The sequence below is a fragment of the Schistocerca piceifrons genome, chromosome 4 (genome assembly GCF_021461385.2).
Source record: "Schistocerca piceifrons isolate TAMUIC-IGC-003096 chromosome 4, iqSchPice1.1, whole genome shotgun sequence".
NCBI classification, from domain to species: Eukaryota; Metazoa; Arthropoda; class Insecta; order Orthoptera; family Acrididae; genus Schistocerca; species Schistocerca piceifrons.
Genome location: NC_060141.1, coordinates 365,751,298 through 365,772,912, shown reverse-complemented (window position 1 = coordinate 365,772,912; position 21,615 = coordinate 365,751,298). Strand labels below are relative to the sequence as shown.

Here is a 21,615-nt window from a genome sequence, read left to right as displayed (position 1 = left end):
CTTGGCTTTCACTGGTGCTGCCTCCCCTTTCTTCTGCCACTCCTTACTGGCTTGTTTGGATTCTGAAGTGTAGTGGTGAATCCATGTTTCATCACAGGTGATTATCTGACTCAAAAATGCATCACCTTCTTCTGTAAACCTTACTGTGAGCCTCTGACAGACATCCAAATGTCTCAACTTCAGATTTTCAAAAGTTTAGAGACCCATCTTGAACACACTTTAAGGAACTGTAGGTCGTTTGCGATGATTGCTTGACAGCTCCCATAACTGATTCCGACTTCCTGTGCAATTTCTGATACTCTCGCCCGTCCATCGTCATCAATAATGTCTTTATCCACATGAATGTTATTGTCTGTAATGCTGATCCAAGGACGGTGATCGTGTTGCTGATTTTCCACATGTTCTTGTCGTTCCTTGAACTTTTTATGACAGGCAAACACACATGTTCTTGATAGTGTTTTATCACTGAACCGTGCAGTCAATCTTTGGCAAATTTCTGCCACTGTAACTCCTTCACGAGCAAGAAATTTGATAATTATGTGTTGCACAATGGAGGGGTGCACCTGTTGCTCAGACATCATGAGCGTTACTGACGAAATGGCGGGAAATACCTAACAATCTAACAGCATGCTCTCCTCGCTTCTAACAGTCCCACCTTAGCATCGCAGAAATGCTGAGTTACCAACTGTTTATGTTCAGGAACAAAAATTCCGTTTATATTTGCCCCCCCCCCCCCCTCATACAAAACACTACATGTTAATAGAACTAAAAAACATCACTTTTATTCTTGAGAGCTATGACTTTCAAAATGCTGTGGAACATACTAATTTCTTATCTGTCATTTCTATTCTACTGATAGTAATGAAGTTCTTTACCAATCCATTGAGTTGGAGGCCACAAGTTATGTGAAATCTTCTCCTCTGTTCACTTATCATTTGTACATCTTTGATTTATTTTCTTATTTCTTTATTTACACAGGACCAATTACGTAGCTCATGACAAAATGCAGATGAAAAAAAAAAGAGAGAGAGAGAGAGAGAGAGATCACATCTCTGTTTCTGAATTCATGCAATCTCCATTCAAGAGAAATGTGAGTTCTTTTGTATTGAGCAAGGAAGATGGAAATGTCATTACTGCTTAGCCCCAATTTTTTTTCATTGCTGATGGCAGTCATAGCCTTGAAATTGGTTCCATGTTTCACTACACTGTTGATCTTATAAACACTTCTGCTGCTTAAGTTGGTGGCTATTCCTTGCCTTTGGCTGTCTGAATATGTCTTAAATATAACTGTGTACAGTGTTGGAAGTTTATATATATTTTATCCCTAATAATCATTTGGAATCTGTAAATGAAATCTTCCATTTTCTTAATTTCATCCTTGCACTTACCATACCTCTCCATTTCAATTGATTCATTAACATTTTTTCCTCCTCCAAGAATAAATATTACAAACTTTCACAGTGGCTGTCACAGTACACACATATCATCTTGAAAATGATCCATAAGAAGGGGATCCCAAAACTCTATACAGAGTAGGTCACAACACAGGATAGTTCACAATTCACATTAGAGGCTGCCATGGGTTGCGCAGGTGACTTAGTACATAAAGTTTTTATAAGGAATCTCTGTCCAGAAATGTAGCATTTAGATACAAAATAAGTTTCAAGAATGGATCACTTTCAAATCTCTCACTTTTCAGTATGCGCACAAATTGAGAAGAGGGCACTGTTGTCAATCCCTGTTGTAATTATGAAATCATAGACCATTTTTGTCTAACAACAATTGCTTCAATAAACTGGTATGTTCAAAACTAGGAGGGTTGACTGTGGTGCTCCATGGACTCGCCACAGTCTCGACTTTGATAAGGATATCCTTCATCACATAGAAAAGAACCCAACAATGAGTACTGAAACATTGCCCATGACACAGGTCGGAGCTCATTGTCTCTGCTGTGTATGTACCATGATGCGGGAGATTTGAACTTCAAACTTATTTTATATCAAAATGGTTCATTTCCAGATGTGTTCATTATCCAAATTTTATTTACTAAGTCACCTCTATGGCATTCTAACTGATGACAAATTGACCTTGACAGCACTTCACAATCAAGGTGATCTAATTCACAATCAAGGTAATCTACTTCATTCGTCACTGAATTGAATGTTGCTGCAGCGTCTGTGGATTGTCTGCCGTGTGCCACACCACTAAATAGAGGAGTCCTAATTCCCTTTCCTCTGTACATTCAGACCAGTGGTGGCTGGTTATCATGTGCTAAAGGGTTGCAGCACACTGTTAATATCACACTAAAACTATGCCATTTCACTTTGAATGCAAGCCATAACTCAGTTTAAAATTATGCCATTTCTCTCTGAATGCGAGCCAGAAACCACGCTACAATCATGCCATTTTTCTTCAAATGTGTGCTGGTACGCAAAAAAAATGGACAAAAATATGTTCTTAGTGCTCTCTCTGTGACAACTAGAAACCAGTGGCAAGTCCTGAAATGATGGTCAGCTGCGCTACAATCAGCTCAGAGAAGGGATGCAGTTGTTTGTTTTTGACTGTGCATGCTCTGATGTGAAGACATCCCTTCTGGCACTATAAGTTCTACATTGCTCACAGCACCAGGTCAATATTTTTCTTTGAAATTGTATGCAATGTATTGTGCAGGCATACATTATGAGGGGTTTATTAGAAGCAGTTGATGTAACGGTGTAGAGGGGGAGTGGTTAGCAGCAGTGACTGGTAATTTGTTGGCCCTAGATTTGATACTCGCAGCTTCTAACTTTTTTTTTTTTAATTTTATGTTATTCCTCACAATGTTAAACAATTTATTATAAAATTTAAATACATTTGAACAGTGAAATTTATATATGTAAAATTAATATATTCAATTTAGTTATGATTCCTACCCTTTTACATCAAAAGTCTAGAGATGGTGAAAAAGCTAGTATACGAGCAATTTTAGTATGAAAGTTTCTTTTTTCCATAGCAGTTACTAATTTATTAAAAGGTGATGACATTTTCTATTTTTGCTGCATTAATTTTATTTGTTCATTATTTGTGTCAGCCTTCTAGGTCATTCTCAAGTGACTTTGTGGTCCTTCAATAGAAAAATATACCTTACATATTGAAATGTCAGTGTCTTTAAATTTGTGTTTCCAGTTCATTACGTTTCACATTACTGTCTTGTTGGTTTGACAGCTTGAAATTTGCAAAGAACAACACAAATTTTAAGATAGTGATATTTCAATATTAAGGCATTGTTTTCTCTTCCAGAACCACAAAATCACTTGAGGATGGCCTAGAAGACTGAAACTTGAGATGAATAAATAAACTTAATACAGCAAAAGTGGAAAATGTCACCTTGTTTTAGTATGACAGTGTTTTCTGTAGATGATCTGCCAGAGAGGCTCTTTTCCAATATATCTTAGGAGGAGACATTGAGACTTAAAAAGAGTTATGTAGATCTCCAATTGAAAATCTAACAACAGCACATGGAATGAGGCTCACTGATTTGGCTCAAACTATGTTAATAGAAGCAGATAAATGCTCTTTTCAAGTTCATAGAATATTTTGCCGGACTGGGCCATCGGATGAGGTATAATGCCCTCTATTTATGTAGGCATAGAGTATGAGGAAAATTCAAACAATGTCAAACAGGTGCGGTAGCTGAGTACTTGGCTGGCTGCCCACCTGGGAACATTTTGTGCTGCCACTCCTATTGTGGGTCCTAGGTAGACAGGACTTCCTGACCAACAACCCTCACGCTGAGTCTACTGCTGTGTGAGCTGCTGCTGCTGCTGACGTCTGGCAAGTACTAAATTTAATTTTTGATTTCTGTTCTGCCTTCTTTTGAAAAACCATGGCTTCACTCAATCGATCTAACATAATGCAATATACATTTGACCAGAATTCTGAAAGACCAACTACATTCGAAATTCATAACTGGATAACAGATGATATGAAAGTTCCTATGGAACACATAAATGGACTTAACTGGAATTCTTGATTAACTCACTGTTCATAAAAATAGACAACACTGATGAAACTGGGAGACTGAGGTGGGGGGGATGTACTTGGAAATTTCAACACAGAGACAGGTCATTTAGCAACATTATGATTCAGCATTGAGCTTATGGCATCAGGAATGTAGAAGTGTGCACTCTACTTCTTGTAGTGCATGACAATTGGATCATAAAGTCTTTCGGGATATATGGGAATGTTTTTGGACTAACAAGGGAAAAATGGGGTACTGCCTGCAGATTTCAAGTAGACTCAGGGCTGCAGAGTGTAAAAATAGACTAACGAAAACATATTCCATCATTAAAAATGGTTTGTGGTCACATAGGATTTGTAACATACAATGGACAATCACAGAGGACAACATAGCAGACAACCGATGAAGCTGAAAACTAGGAGAAGTTACAGATTTGAAGTGACTTCAATTGTGTTACAGTGAAAGATCACATATTGACACCAAACACATGTACCAATATAGAAATTGCCATCAGAAAAATGCAACTCAGATATGTGGCGGGGGGAGGGGAACCCACCCACACACACGCTCACACAACCTAAGTACACATTCTCGTACAGCAACAGCAATAGCAGACACTTGACAGGATATCATGCCTTGGAACTTAACCCATAAAATATCCTTTGTAGAAATAAAACCCTTCACCTTTTCAGAACACAGCTGTCAGATTTCAGAAATAAACCTACCAATACAAAAGAAAGACTCAGGCGAAAGCTTTTGGAGAACGCTCACTAATGACACGAAAGATACATCACTGCTTAAGGAAATTGATGCTACATGGCGGGAATGCCTCAAGAAGAAAGAGGCAGCAGAAACATCTGTAGAATGATGGACAACACATGCTAAACCCAAGATCAGAAAAACACTTATAAAATACAGCAGACTTTTATACCCAGCGCTTAAGAGACACAATAAATGCTCCAATGGACAATGAGACAGAGCGCTTGCACAAACTAAGATGCATAAAGGTTAAACTCATGAACATAACAAAAGAGGAAACAAAAGGAATCAAAACAAGAAGCCAACCAATGTGGACAATAGAAGAAGAACTGGCCACAATGCACCATATCAGCAGGATAATTAAAAAAACAATGCAAAAAGAAATTAAGGAACTCAAAACAGAAGAAATATAACAGCAATAGAAGAGATCTTGGAGCAGAAATGTAACTACTCTTCAACTGTTGAAGAGAGAGGAATTGAGTGACACCATAACGGACATCCTCCTACACAACTTGCCTGATGTTCTGACAGGTGCAGATAGATCAAACCTGAAAGAAAGTATGGAAGAAGAAGATGTCCATAACATCATTAAATCCAGCCCAGCTGGAAAATCACCAGGATCAGATGGGATTCCCACTGAATTCTACTATATGAGCTGGAACACTGTTAGGGACACCTTCACGAAGTTGTGAATGACAGGATTGGCAGTCAAAAAATACCAGAAGATTTCACAAAGGGACACACACTCTTAACCCAAAAAAGGTGTACTACAAAGAATAGAGGATTACAGACCTATCACACTACTAAACACTGACTACGAAATGGCAGTGTGATGTGTGGCAGACAAGCTGAAAAAAATGATACAGCAGTAAACAAATCCAAGGCTGTAATCGTGTCAGTGGACTTCGATAAGGCCTTCAACAGAGTAAGCCATGACTATCTACACAAGATTCTAGAAAAACTCATCCTCGGAGACTCTTTCCATTAAATAATAAAGAATGTACTTAACACTGCCACCGCCAGGGCATTAATAAATGGCTGTAACACAAAACTGATACAAGTTCAGAGGTTGGTAAGACAAGGCTGCTAGCTCTTGGTGGCACTACTTGCCTTAGCTCTGAATCCCCTGTTGCAGAAAATCAACAAAACCATCAATGGAATCACACCGCATGCCACTACAGTAGAAAATAAAGCCATGATGTAGTATTCTTCATAGAAGACAAGGCAGACCTCCGAAGAATACCAGAAGTCCTTCAAAATTTTGAATGAGCGGCAGCGGCAAAAATAAATCTGAAAAATACTGTACTCATACCAAGTACTCAGGAAAAAAGAAGCTTAACAAAGGTAGCACATGGTACTCAGTAGTTGAAACACAAAAATGCATGGCACTACAACTTTACTCATATCAAATGAAAATGGCAGCCCAAAACTGTTACTCAGTTCTGTACAAAATAAGAGGACCCACAAGGTCAAACGGAAATACAGAGCTAGACTTATTCCAGAAGGTGAATCTTATCAACAAACAATTACTATTAAAAGTGTTGTTTATGGCCCAAATGTCAAGTCAATTAAAAGAGATAATGAGAGACACAGAAGGGGCAATACACTATCTTCTATGGTGTTGTGAAATCTCTAAAGAGCAGTGCACCCCATGACAATGGTTATACATGGAGGAGGAGTGGGACTTATCGACCTACGAAGTATATACGAGGCGTTTCTGATCCACCATTTGAAAAAATCCATACTGCTTGACAACCGCCTCGCCAGAGTCAGAAAAAGCTCTAGTAAACCTAGGAAAGATCCCTTTCAAACTAAAATACATAAATGAATATTACTTGCAAAATGGATACATAGTAGAAACAGCCAATAACCCGCCCATAAGAATGACAAAAAAGCTATATGCAGAACGGAGAGAAGAAGTGTGACACAACAAAACTGAATTTTTTAAAAAAAACTTTAAATGGTTACAAGTATGGCAAAACTTGGACAAAGTTGCCTTAAATACCAAAGTAAAAGCAGGCACACTTCACGCACAAACGACCGTCAACTACAGCACCTTGGGCTGGAGATGTTGAAGCTTGTAGTCATGTGTGTGTCAGGTGTGCTTGCTTGCTTGCGTGTGTGTGTGTGTGTGCGTGTGCGTGTGCGTGTGGGTGTGTGTGTGTGTGTGTGTGTGTGTGTGTGTGTGTGTGTGTGTGTGTGTTTGTGTGTTTGTCGTTTACTGACACAGGCTGTTGCCGAAAGCTATATGTGAGTGTCCCTTAATTGTGCCTGTCTGCAACTTGACATGTCTTCTTTATGATAAGTAGCAATCTGTCTTTTCCTACAGTGTTGGTATTCCAACACAGTTTGAAAGTAAAAACAACCTGGTGTAAGGTAATAAATGACATTACGACATTGTGGCCACAAATGTTAAATATGCAGCAATCAACCTGAGACCCCAACTGACAAATGCCTTAATCACAGCTCCATTGACACCTTAGTATATTGTTTTCAATGCAGGAACACAGCAAGAACATGACAAGCATGCACAGAACTGCTAGCATTTGTCAACAGAACCACTCTGGCAAATGTAAAATTGCAGCTACTGACTGCACCAGACACAAAACCTTTCCCCAAACAAAAAAGGCTAAGTGTAGTGCCCTGCGGTCGGCAGGAAAGAACTAACAGTCAATTTGAACACACTTTATTCTAGTTAAAGAAAAACGCCTTCTTGGCATAAACTAAGAGTTAAACGCAAGAACAACCAGAAAAAAAAACCACAACTCTCGTGGTGGCAAACCAGATAAAGAAAAAAAAAGACAATGGAATAACATACTGACCAAAATCTACTCTACACAATACAAAATACAATGTGCTACTACAATGCTATGGTGAATGAGTACAATGCTAGGGCTGGCATAAGTACTGGCCGGAGCTGTTCCTAGTGGTTGGTAAACACTGCTGGTCTGACGGTCTAGGTGTGCTTATAAAGCCGGGTTGACGGAGTGCTACATGAGTCATACGAGTTCCGATTGGTGGAACACTGCCACATGTTGTCTGGCAAAGTAGTACTGTGTATATTTGGAAAGTCTGTTATTGTTTCTGTCCACTGGTGATGTTTCTCTCCACACTCCTGAAAGGGGGTCGGCAACCCATCTTGCATGTCAGTTGTGCGGGCCCTCTAACAGTAAGGGGTCGCTATGACACTAAATTACTACATGGATTTTAGGCCAGACTGTGTATTCAATAATCAAATTAAAACACAAAGACAAAATAGAATACCTATCATACTTATGGGAGGAAAATAAAATAAAAAAATCATGGTCTCCGAAAGATACAGATCAGAATTCACGATCTTTATGCAAACAGCTCGAGGTGGCCTTCAAGAAAGCCATCAGTCCATGTGATGTCACTGTCTCCCCAACCCTTCACAGACAGAAGCCAAGCTGAGGAAGGTTGCAGCCCACGGCGGCCATCGCACCAGCCCCCAGCCAGCCCGTATGAACAGGACCCTCTCCTACAATGTGACACAAGAGTTGTTTTTTTTCATCATGACAGTACACAGCAGGAGTAGAAATTTCTACAGATAAATGATACTGTCCCAGTATGTACCAAAAGTTTTGAGCAGCCATCCTATACCCGTTTCGTTTCCATGAGAGAAGATTTTTTTATAGCAAAAGTAATAATTTTAATAGTTGAAGTGCCCCTATAATGTGACCAACTATCACATAACACTTGCAAAAAATAATGTAATGGGTAGTTTCAAAAGACAGGTTTACAGTAAAATGGAATCTATTCTGAAAAATGTAAAACACTCTGGGTGGAGCTGAGAAACTTTAACTTTCTGTAACATATTCATTTATAGCTCAATATACACTTTTGCTTAGCTCCATAGTTATGTCTCACTGATACTGATTAGAAATGAAATAGGATGCCTTGCTAATAACATGTGTTATACAACTGCTTAACTACAGACGTCTTGGCCTAAGGTAGATATGCCACACTGCAGCATTTTCCAATAAATACCTTATCAAGTCTCCAGTCTTTCTTGTCTTCCCTTGCTAGCTCATCACAGTGCAACAGCAGTCGCTGCAAATTGACTTCCAGCTTTGACATCCCCATACTGCCTGTAAACCAAACACAAAGTTTCCATTAAAATATGACATACTTGGAAGTTATAACAGCAGATTTTTGGACACATTTACACTGGGCCACATTGAACCATGTCAGCTCAATACAAAATCGAAGATGTTCAAATTTGTAATACATGGTGACAGTTATTTCTGAAATTCATTTTTTAATGATTTACATTCTGTGTAAACTACTTCTGATTCCACTTCAGCATTTCATTTTGCCAGCTGTGCAGAGTAGTCCATAGTTCCATCAGCTGATGAATACATGTTTGCTATAGGCTGTAATACTCACAATATTAAAAAGGCAAACATATTACTTAAACAAGGTGTTTTGAAGAAGAGTGAGGACAAAGATAATCTACTTTTGGAATCTACAAGCTTATCTGTCTGAGAAGTGTTGCTAAAATCGTTATGTAGCAGACAGTACGAGCAGAGGCTACTATGTGGAATCAGTCCCCAATCAATGTGGTTTTAGAAATGGGAAATTGACATATAATTCTGTAAATGAGGCAATATAAAATAATTGTGTAGGGGAAAAATACATCATCAAGTGGTGGCAGAAAGAAAAACAGATAAAAGCTATGGAAATGTGCAAGTTTCTGGAGGCAGTGGCTCTTTACTCTGGAAGAAGGGTTAACGGGGAAATGAAGAGGGATGAAGGAAAAGGACTGGCAAGATTTAGGAAATGGGGAAGGTTATGAAAAAGTTGCCCAGAACCCTGGGTTGGGAAGACCTATTGGACAGGATGAGAAGAAAAGATTCAATAACTTTAGCAAGAAATACTCAAAGGAAATACATAGCCGCTGTAATCACAAGCACTGCTGCATTGTTTGATCTGGTGGCTAGTACATTTGTACCCCCTAAGGGAGTTGGATTGCCTTCACGCTCTACAAGGCTTCCTAAAAGACATAGAGGCAAGAAATGCATGTCCAGATCAACACTTAAGCAAAAAGATTTCTGAAGGCTGTCCACAAGCATTCAACTATTATGGTCCTGTGTTTCACAATTTTATGTAGGGTCCACTCCAAGGAAAACGGCAAAAGAATCAGCGAACGGTTTGACGGCATATGAATCTTGTCAAGAGTAACTTATGAAATGAACTAGAAACAGATTTAACACTGGTCATTGAGAGGTGCACAACTTGTACCTGTAAGTAAGGTTACAAGCAATGCCACAAAACACTATACATATTTGGGAAAAGACCCTGTAAGAGATCCACTAATGTGACTTAATAACACAGCCATAAAAACAAAATTTTAAGTGTCTTCCTGGGTGTGATTCAATTTCTGTGCTCCTATAGAAGAAGCATGTGTGAGAGGTACAAAAGTAAAATGGAAAATAATAAGATATGCAATATGATATTATCAACAGGCTATTTTTAACTATTATTTTGAAAGTGTCTGGACTGTTATGCTGCTGCTGGTAGCCAACACAAAGCTTAAACAGGATACAACAAGGGATATTTGTCAGGTTATCAGGAGCCAAAAGGTCATAGAGAAAAATAGCTAAGAAACAAGAGCTTCTTTCTCTGGCAGGAGTGTTGGGATGATGCTGATAAAGGAAGACAAATCCACAACTTCTTTCCAAATATCAAACAAAGGGGCTGTATGTGGTATCTGAACCCCTCAAGATGGCCGATTCACTTTCTGATGGCCCATAGTCTATAAGTAACTTTCACCAAATCAAAAGAAAAGTAGCAAACAAATGTGCCTGCAGAGAAGAAGATCACATAGTCTGGTAATGTATGTGGAAGCAACTACTGCTGAGTGGCAGCAAAAGATTCACAACTGAACACCAAGAGCTAAGGAGATTCTGTACCATGACTCATCCTTGCAGATCTTAGACAGCATTCCTGATGCAGAGCCAAAATAAGCTCAAGAGACACAATCATTTGAATGTAATAATAACACACACACACACACACACACACACACACACACACACACACACAAAAATTGGTCATGACCATTGTGAAATTGCTCTCTTTTCCAACAATACATAGTTCATTTACAAATTTTCCACTCAAATGTGATTGCCTGCTAGTTTACGTTTACTGCATTTGAATTCCTTTTTTTCAACCTCAAGTCACATTATTCTTATGACCACAGGGTAAAATATTTAAAAATAAATAAATAAATTAATTACAAGGCAGTTACTGTGTTTCCCTAAGAAAGTATGCCTAGTCTATGTTGGTAAATAAATGATTTTTTTAACAGGAAATGACACTGAGTAACTTCCTTCCAAAAATAAATGAGAGTTAACTGAATGTTCCCCATGGTAATAAGAACAGATTTATGATATGTCAGCTGAAATATGACTGGAACACTCTGTCCAAAACTACTTAATTGTCACAGTGGCCAACTACCACAGTTTCAAAATGGTCACAACAATTTGTGCACACACGGCAGAACAAAACTGTATTGCCTGTCCATCCCATCCATCTTATCCCAGTTACTTCTGCATGATGTCTTCCATTTTTTCTTATGTATAGTCTTGCAGCCTCTAGCATTTTTCAAACAAAGCTGCTACACAACATTATTGTAGCTTTGCTGGTGGTGAGCAATGTTTTCTGTGCTCAGGTGCTATGTTCCACTAGCTCCTGGTATTTTCTACTCCATTTTGTTTGTTACATCTATACTGTGAAATCACATTCTGAATGCTATAAAAATAATTTAACTTCAATTTACATAAACAATTCTATAATCTCTATTTCACTAAGATCACATAAATTCATTATGGCCCTCGACCATATTTACAAAATACAGTGCAACGTCTGTTCATTCATAAATATTACAAGGAACAGTCAAATGAAAACAAGACAGATGGAAAAAAGTAAGTAAACTGTTTATTTCTTTTAAAAGAAATTGTCATAACTGTTAATACATTTCTACCACTGTGAAAAAATGTTTGCAGTTGCATACACAACCATGATTGTACCCAGATGTGCACCTCTTTGTCTGAAGCAAACTGACAGCCACAAATGTCTTCCTCCAGGTCTGCAAAAACATGGAAATCATGTTGGGAGAAATCAGGACTGTATCGAGGATGCGTAAGGGCTTTCCAGCAAAACTTCTGAAGCATAGTAGATTCAAGGTTGTTTTGAGTAAGCTGCAGAATACTGAAAATCAAGTTGTTTTTGCCCTGGAAGCCATCCATACAGGCAACCTGCAACTTGTACCACGTTTTCAAATAGTCATTTAGTAATATAGATATGGAATTGTGATTACTGTTGACACTTCTGCACACTAGTCAAAAATATGTGCTAACTGCCCTTAAATATTTAAGCATTTAAAATAAAAAATCCATAGCAGGAATACAGATCTACAAGGTCAGTTCTCATCTCTTCCACTCGTGTATCTTTGAAACAAAGAAAAGTATGTATACAAAAGTATAAATACAATATATGTTGTTGTGTGAAATACCAATTACTGATGCAGTCTTCACTGAGAGAGCTCTCAGTTTTTACATATGCTGTTTCCATTTAGGTATCTTTTGTGCCTTAAAGTGATGGAGCTTAAAAAAATTAAAATTCTAATCATAGGTACAGACAGCAATGTGAACGGATGCAATAAAAAGCTTTAAACAAGGATAAGATAAATGGATATCAGACAACTTCCTGTCAGTTAGACAGCTAGAGGAATACATGCTTCAGTTGCATTGTGTTTGTGATCCATAATGTACTCTGATGTTTTACTCTTCTTTCTTCTAGTGGGAATCTTAAAGGAAAAAGTTAATGCAAGTACGTGCAGCCATGTACAATTAAAACTGGATCCAGTTTGTACGTGCTAATACTTATTAATATAAAACAACTTGCACATAATTTTCTTTCAGATCTACAATATGGGTGCCAGACTGAGTTTACTGATACATATGCATACAAAAATTTTCATCCAGTAGATGAAATAGCTACATATGCTAATAATGCTATGATAATAAATTTTTCTGTGAGAGCATCAAGTGATGCCCATATCCTTCTTTCTCCAACATCATCACTCACATTTACTACTCCTGTATATGAGATTGTTCTTGGTGCTGGACAGAACTCATTTTCTGTAATACGTGGAAAACAACGACGGAGGACGATGAATCACACAAGAACGCCATCTATTTTGTCTGCTACAGAAGAACGTGGCTTCTGGATTCGTTTAACGAATAGTCTAATAGAAATTGGAAAAGGAGGTGGAGATGAAAGAATTTTGTACGCTGCAGATCCTCTTCCTTTACATGTTCAATATGTGTGCTTCAGTACATGGTATCAAGTTACTGGAAAGTGGATATATGGCTGTCCTACCAACAGAGGTACAATTATGACGTTCATTTAACTTTGAATGTTAAACTCAATCACAATTTATTGAACATCTTCCTAAATTGCACAATCATTAGTTTATGTTAATGAAAAAGTGACAATCTGCTGTTAAGGATTTAAATGAATCGTCTCCAAACACATTACATCGCAATAAATATGACACCAACAAAACTGAAATGAGCAAAATATTTTAACTGAAATCATTATCACAGATTTACCAATGAACTCTTACGAGAGGACATGTCAAGCATCACAGATGTAATGAATTCACTCTGTATTGTAGTGGAATCAACACATATTGCATACATTTTATTGCTATGCTCATGATGTTAGATACAGATTAGTTTTTTGTTTTAAAATGAGAGACAATTTACATAGTAGGGAAATTCCACAAAGTTACAGCAATGATGAAAGCTTTAATGCAGTTGCTATACTTGATAAATTTTTCTGTGATAATTAGTTTGCATGTAAACCTTTCACCTATTTAATAATTTTTATTTTATTCTGTTGACTATCCACTGAACTCTTTGTTGCAACAATAAAAAATAAACTGAAGGTATTTGATAAAAATGAGGCATCTTGATCAATAAAAATCTATATTATTTGTAACTGATGATAATTACTTCATAATTATATTAACAACACTGAGGTAAATATTTGATCTGTATTTGTGCTATACTCCGGTGCCACACATTTACTTTTTTTGAATTGTTATTTACAATAGATTTGTTTCCTTCGTGTTATATTCTCTTACAAATGCAACAACAGCCTCTGATGTAATGTATCTATCAAAAATAATATAGTCTGTTCAATTAACAGAGTATTTAATCTCCTTTTCCACACAAGCAATAGATTCTCTTGTGTGAAAACAATATTTTTTTATGTGTGGCTAATATAAACTGAAAACACTATTGTTCCAAATGAATCAACACCCGCCTCACGGATTCAGTCACTTTTCCAAAAATCATATATTGCTTCTCAGTTCTTTATAACTGTTACCTACTTGTCTGTTTCCCTGTTTCTCATTTGGATTAATTCTTTTGCCATTGCAAACTTTCTTTGTGGAATTCTTTTCATTTAATTTACCTGACTTTTGAAGAACTTGATACTTATAAATCTTTCATAATTGTCTGTTGCTGTATTATTGTGTCTATCACTCAGCAAAAATGCATTCCTTTCTCTTCGTCTGTCCACTTGTAGCACCAAGTTTTGCAGTAGGTCAGTAAGTTTCTGCAGTTTGGATTAATGGCCTCTAATCAATCTTAGCATATTACACAATATTTAAGAAGCTATGGTAAAAAACATTTTTAGAGCCAGGTTTCACATAATGAACTCTTTACAGTAAACTATTTACCACTGAAATATGATTACTTTTTTAAAATAATAATAATAAACAAGTTTATTCAAAATATAAAGCACTAAATACAAATTTCTAAAGTGCAGTAAAAGATGAGAGTGGGAGTGTGAAAAAATCGCAACAGTGCATGTAATTTGGACCTAGTGGTCTAACAAAACAACTGAATAATTAATAACTGTTTTTCACATGTCAACAGGATATCAACAAGAAGAAGAACAATTGACTGTAACACAGAAACTGCGTAAGGACATGTTGACATATTATGATCCATATTCACGACCCACTGTTGCTGAAGATCAAATCACAACAGTATACATTGATTTACAGTGTTTAAATGTGAAACTGGTAAGTCTGAGCATCAGTCCACAAATTAGGTGAAGAACTATTATTTTTCCTGTGCATCTTCAGCTGTTTTGCAATGTAAGAAATATTCTGTAAGTTTTGGGCATGCAACTGCAGAAATTCTTTGTCTTCTACTGATATTTCAGCCACAAATCTTCTGGCAATCCTTGAGGAAAGCCAAGAGACTGATAACAAGCTGCAAACAACTGTCTTACATGCACCACAGCAGTGGCATGGTGCAAGCAAATCTGCAGCAAATATGCTGGTGGGTGGCTTAGAGGTGTTCTTGAAGATGTGCACTAGCTATGGGAAATGAGGAAAGTGCTCAAATGGCTCAATCATTCTTTGGTGAATCTTTGCTGCCAGGTGTGGTGACTCTTCTGTGAGCTAATTCGAGTAAGCCTTCCAAAATTCCTTCATCAAGCAAGACAAAGTAAATATTCCAGAAATCGAATCAAGAACAGCTGCCAACATGAGTAACGTAGAAGCAGATGTCCTCAGACTAGTGAAGCAACTTAGATCACTTAACAATAGCAGGTCTCCTGATCCAGACACTATACTGGTTCTTTCAGAGTACGCTGATACAATAGCTCCATTTTTAACAACCATATACAATAGTACCCAAAGACTAGAAAATTGCACAGGTCACACCAATATTCAAGAAAGGTAGTAGGAGTAATCTGCTAAATTACACGCCCATATCATTAACGTTGATATGCAGCACGATTTTGGAACATATATTGTGTACGATCATCATGGATTACCTTAGAGAGAATGATCTATTGACACATAGTCAACATAGAAAACATAGTTCTTGTGAAACACAACTAGCTTGATCTATTGACACACAGTCAACATAGAAAACATAGTTCTTGTGAAACACAACTAGCTCTTTACTCATACAAAGTGTTGAGTGCTATTGATGAGGGATTCCAAATTGATCCCGTATTTCTAGATTTCCAGAAGGCTTCTGACACTGTACTACACAAGCAGCTTGTCGTGAAACTGCATGCTTATGGAATACGTGACTGGTTTCGTGATTTCCTGTCAGAGAGGTCACAGTTCATAGTAACTCTGACAGAAAGTCATTGAGTAAAACAGAAGTGATTTCTGGCATTCCTCATGGTAGTGTTATAGGCCCTTTGCTGTTCCTTATCTATATAAACAATTTAGGAGACAATATCAGCAGCCATCTTAGGCTGTTTGCACATGACGCTGTCGTTTATCGACTGGTAAAGTCATCAGAAGCTCAAAACAAATTGCAAAACAATTTAAAAAAGATATTTGTATGGTACAAAAATCGGCAATTGACCCTAAATAACAAAAAGTGTGAGGTCATCCACATGAGTGCTAAAAGGAATCTGTTAAACTTTGGATACACAATGAATCAGTCAAATCTAATGTATGTAAATTCAACTAAATACCTATTAATTACAATTACAAACAACTTAAATTGGAAGGAACACATAGAAAATTTTGTGGGAAGGCTAACTAAAGACTGCATTTTATTGGAAAGACACGTAGAAAATGTAACAGACCTACTAAAGAGACTGCTTACACTATGCTTGTCCATCCTCTTTTACAATATTGCTGTGCAGTGTTGGGTTCCTTACCAGATAGAATTGATGGATTACATTGAGAGAGCTCAAAGAAGGGCAGCACGTTCTGTATGTCACTGAAATGATACAGGATTTGGGGTGGACATCATTAAAACAAAGGCGTGTTTAGTTGCGGTGGAATTTTCTCACGAAATTTCAATCACCTACTTTCTCCTCTGAATGCGAAAATATTCTGCTGTCGTTGACCTACACAGGGAGAAATGATCATCATAATAAAATAATGAAAATAAGAGCTCGCACACAAAGATACAGATGTTTGTTTTTTCCAGGCGCTGTCCGAGATTGGAATAATAGAGAATTATTGTGAAGGTGATTCGAAGAACCCTCTACCAGGCACTTAAATGTGATTTGCAGAGTATCCATGAAGATGCAGATGTAGGCTGGATTCTATGTCTTGTGTTAACTGAATTTCCACAACTTCCATTATCATTGAGTAACAAATTATGAGATAATTGCTTTCTTGTGATTCACAGAGTGGCCTATATGGATGTGGCGTTCTGCCACAACTGACTTGTAAGGTTGTAGCAAGTGAGTGTACAGTTGATTTTCAATATACCTTTTGTGAACAGTCCATGCTGCTTGCTACCACTCCCACAAGGAAACAGATAAACATCTGCCTCATGAGCAACAAGTTACCTTTGACTGAGCTGATGATATTTGTCTTCATAGGAGGGTGAAAATCATTTTGGCTTGATGTCTGTTGCAGATCTCTGCTATCTTCAAGGAAAGAACACTTACAAAAAGCATAAATGTAGCATACTTGACTGCATCACCCTCATCTTTCTTATTCTGTATCTAATCATTTGTTTAGTGTGAAGTGCTTTCTGAATCTGTTGCTGAGGATATCCATTCGGTTTGAATACGTTCTTCAAGTAAACAAGCTCATCTTGCAGGTTGAAATATCACATGCCCTATATGCTGAAGTTTTAAGGACAAACACTGTTTGGGAAAGGTAACAGCAGGAACTAGCACAATATGTACAGTTCAAAGTGCAAGGGCTGGGGATATACTGTGTGTCCTGAGGCACCCACCGTCCAATGGTAATATAAAACAGAAATATGTGTGTGTGTGTGTGTGTGTGTGTGTGTGTGTTTGTGTGTGTGTGTGTGTCCATCTGTCCTAGGTTACTGAAGCCAAACATTGTTTAAAAGAATATTTTACAATGCTGGCTTAAATAGATTACATTACTGCACTGAAGGGCTGCATATATTACATGGAATTTAAATTATTGGACATTATTAGTAATATACACATCAATTGGTTCCGCTAAGAAATTGATCAATGGAGTACAATGAGCTGCCCATTAACAAATACTTTAGAGTCCTCTTAAGCAGTGCTTTATAAATGGCCAAACTTTTTGTGGTTACTGACAACTATTGAACAGATTAGAGATTAGATTAGTAGTTGTTACATAGATCATGAATACGACACTTTGTAATGATGTGGAACTTGTCAGGTTAATAAAAAGTGTCTATACTGGATATTACATTACACAAAATATTACATGACATTTAATTTTTTTCTTTTTTTTTGTGGGGTGGGGAAATTACCCACTTACTACTATATCTGAACATCTAATGAGTAGAAGGAGTTGCCATTCAGAAATTCTTTTAATTTCCTTTTAAATGCTATAAGGCTATCTGTCAGACTTTTGATGCTATTAGTAAGTGACCAAAGACTTTTGTGGCAGCATAATTTACTCCCTTCTGAGCCAAAGTTAGATTTAACCTTGAGTAGTGAAGATCATCCTTTCTTCTAGTATTGTAGCCATGTACACTGCTATTACTTTGGAATTTGTTTTCATTGTTAATAACAAATTTCATAAGTGAATATATATATTGCGAGGCTACAGTGAAGATGACTAGCTCTTTAAATAAGTGTCTGCAGGATGATCTTGGATGAGCTCCAGTAATTATTCTGATTACATGCTTTTGTGCAATGAACACTTTTTTACTCAATGATGAGTTACCCCACAATATGATGCCATACGAAAGCAGAGAATGAAAATAGGCGTGATAAGCTAATTTATTGAGATGTATATCGCCAAACTTTGCAATGACCCAAATAGCATAAGTAGCTGAACTCAAACATTTCAGCAGATCTTCAGTGTGTTTTTTCCAGTTCAACCCCTCATCAATGCATACACCTAGAAATTTTGAATATTCTACCTAAGCTACCGATTTCTGATCAAAGTCTATATTTATTAATGATGTCATTCCATTTACTGTGTGGAACTGTATATACTGTGTTTTGTCAATGTTTAATGAGAGCCCATTTGCAGAGAACCACTTACTGATTTTCTGAAAAACATCGTTTACAATTTCATCAGTTAATTCTTGTCTGCATGTTACTTGTCTGTATGTTCCTGAATAATGTGTGCCCTTTTAGATCAAAGCAAGTTATATTTACTATTCAGCATAGAACATAGTAGCTTTTTATAGTACCTGTTTCACTGTACTAATAACTCTCTCCATATCCTTAAAAGATTATCATCTTGCTGAGTTCAATGGAAAATGTATGTGACTGATGGTGTGGATGCAATAAGTATATGATAAAGGACTTCATTTGGAAGAATTTTCTATTGCTCATCACATGTAAAAGGCAATTAGAAGTGAAACATAGTTGCACTATACCTATAATGGTGTTCAAAACCTTTTTTCCAAATTTTGTTTTTCTTTATGAAAGCTGAAGTACTGCTTTCATTATTACTGATTTTGTTGTAAACAATTAAATACAATTTGAAGTTGTGTTATCTGACCACAGGTCTTTCCTCAAGAATGTTAATAATTACAAGAATTTATATTAAACAAATTACACAGAGAATTTTTTATTACAATTAATAGCAAATTGTATAACTTTTCTCATACATTTAATTGAATAAAACCTTGCATTTCTCTATTCTCTGTCTAGGATGAGAAGAAATCCATATTCACTGTGAATGGGGTCATGCGAATGGTGAGTCTTATTTTTATGTTTTATTTGCAATTTTATCACCTTTTTCATTTATGCATTAATGTCTTCAAACTAAAATATGGTGTTGTTGGTGCTCTTGAAACCGAAATGCTTTAATGAAAAAAATTTTTGTCTCCAAAATGTGGCTAGAAATGTGGCACACAGTTCCTCATTGCTATACTATATTCCAGGGCCCTGATAGGTCTCATACTGTTCACAATGTCTTACGGGACAAACTAAAAGTGTATGGGACTGCCAGCTGGAAGATGCCAAGGTTAGATTCTATTGTCTAATCGGAAAAGGAAAAGTTGTCTTTCTTCATATCATCTGGTTCTGTTCCATTCCTAGCATTCTGAAATTCTTTTTTTTTAGAGAGAAATTACATGAAAAGGAAGAATGGAAGAATACGATGTGCAGGTACCGAATGAAAGAATGAGCAGTTCTGAAGCCAAGGTACGGAGATGCATAAGACGAAGGAAACAGCTCAGAAGTAATTTTGTTGTAGTCTATATCCGAGTTACATCTACATACATAGGTGGTAAAGCCACTGCGAAGTGCATAGCAGAGGGTATTCCCCATAGTACCCTGTACAAGGATTTCTTCCTTTTTCTTATGTGTATGTAATACCAGAATGGTGATTACTCAAACAGCTCTGTAATTAATTTAATCTTGTCTTTGAGGTCTGCACAGGAGTGGTACAAATGGGCAAGAGATGAGAAACAGTGAGTACAGGTCTAAAGTTGAGAGCTGCATACACCAGAACTCAAGGTGCCTGTTACATCAGAGTTAGACTGACTACCTTCCTTCTTACTACAGTTCTGAGAGTATGATGAGCCTGAAAAGACCAGTGCTGTGGTCACTTCCTACTTGTTGATTCATTCTCTCTTACTGAAGCATACTGGAGTGAGGCTAACTCATTCTTAGTACTGAAGTCTAGTGCACAATCTCGCTACAGTACAGTAGCATTGGCAGGGCAAATGACCGATTGTTGGGATCAGATGGCCTCTGACAAAGCTGTCTTTTGCAAGACTGTGAAATGTGTGAGACAAAAATAGGGTGATGCAGTGTATACAATAGAAAATGTGCTGCATCAGAGGAAGAACGATGTTTGGAAATGTTTAACACTATATTCCAAGCTTCAGATGAAAAACATGCATAGTTCATCCAATTAAAACAAAATTGTTGTTTTCTTGTTTGTTTCTCCTCCACCATATAGTCTACTTGCATCCAACTACAGATTCCAGAGGAATAGGCAGTGGAAGAGATTTGCAAGTTGAGTCTCTGAGTGTACAGAGAGAGGAAGTTTGGAGTTGAAATTGTACTACCTGCTGGCAAGTTTAAAGCAAGTATGTGGAGCTCTTTCTAATCTCTAGTAGGGGCCCATGGTATATTCCTAGATTCCTCATTTAATACTAACTCTTGAAACTTTGTAAGTAGGCTTTCACAGGATAGCTGATGTCCATCTTCAAGTGTCTGCCAGTATAGGCTTTTCCATGTTTCTGTGAGAATCTGCTTTGTGAGTTGAACAAACCTGCTGCCCTTAAAATTCAATACAGCCTGTTAGTTCTGTGTGGTATGGGTCCCATACACTTTAGGTGTGTCACATGAGTAATATGTAAGCAGTCTCCTTTGAAGACTGACTGCTGTACAGGTTACCACCAGTCTAAGGGGTATAGGTAGTAATGACTTAACAGTTTGAAAAATTTTTCATAACAGTCAGTACTTTGATACTTCCTGTAATGGCCTGTGAACCAGTTTCAACAATCGTTATAGCCCGGAAGTAGTTATTTCCAGTTAGGATTGCTTGTGGGCAAAGGTTTCCATGTGTTGACTGTAAAAGCCAACAAAATGAGTGAGGAAGGTAGGTATCACATGCTGGATGCAGTGGATATGAGTGGAGTGTTGGTTGCACAGCTGACTCTCTCTCTCTCTCGATGGATATCTATCTCCCTCTCCTTTCCTACATCCCTCACTCTTCTGAGTGAGTGGTGCTGCTACACCAAACCTAGGGCACGCCAATTGTACTCTGTAATGTAGAATATATTTTGGTTTTACCTCTTAAATGCATTGTTCTCTTATGAACATGTCTGGATGACCCACATGATGACCCACGTCCACCTGACGGCTTGTACTCTGCATTTTTCCAGTAACCTAACAAAATCTGT

The 21,615-nt window shown here is 37.3% G+C and overlaps 2 protein-coding genes across 5 annotated transcripts in view; one reads left to right on the top strand and one right to left on the bottom strand.

The window, feature by feature from the left end:
* The window catches only part of LOC124794996 (vesicle transport protein USE1), a 126,909-nt gene that overhangs the window by 44,317 nt on the left and 60,977 nt on the right, over positions 1-21,615 (bottom strand). For 2 of the 3 annotated variants that reach the window (XM_047258751.1, XM_047258749.1), the window contains exon 2: positions 8,768-8,868. In XM_047258751.1, the coding sequence (XP_047114707.1) occupies positions 8,768-8,863 (96 nt within the window). In that variant the 5' untranslated portion in view covers positions 8,864-8,868. Of the gene's footprint in view, positions 1-8,767; positions 8,869-12,296; positions 12,427-21,615 lie in introns of those variants that run through there. The other variant, XM_047258750.1, reaches the window with a different exon arrangement.
* LOC124794995 (neuronal acetylcholine receptor subunit alpha-10-like) overlaps positions 12,497-21,615 on the top strand; it is a 48,605-nt gene continuing 39,486 nt past the window's right edge. For both annotated transcript variants that reach the window (XM_047258747.1, XM_047258748.1), the window contains exons 1-4: positions 12,497-12,613; positions 12,706-13,173; positions 14,734-14,882; positions 19,409-19,453. In XM_047258747.1, coding sequence (XP_047114703.1) covers positions 12,550-12,613; positions 12,706-13,173; positions 14,734-14,882; positions 19,409-19,453 — 726 coding nt within the window. In that variant the 5' untranslated portion in view covers positions 12,497-12,549. The remainder of the gene's footprint in view (positions 12,614-12,705; positions 13,174-14,733; positions 14,883-19,408; positions 19,454-21,615) is intronic.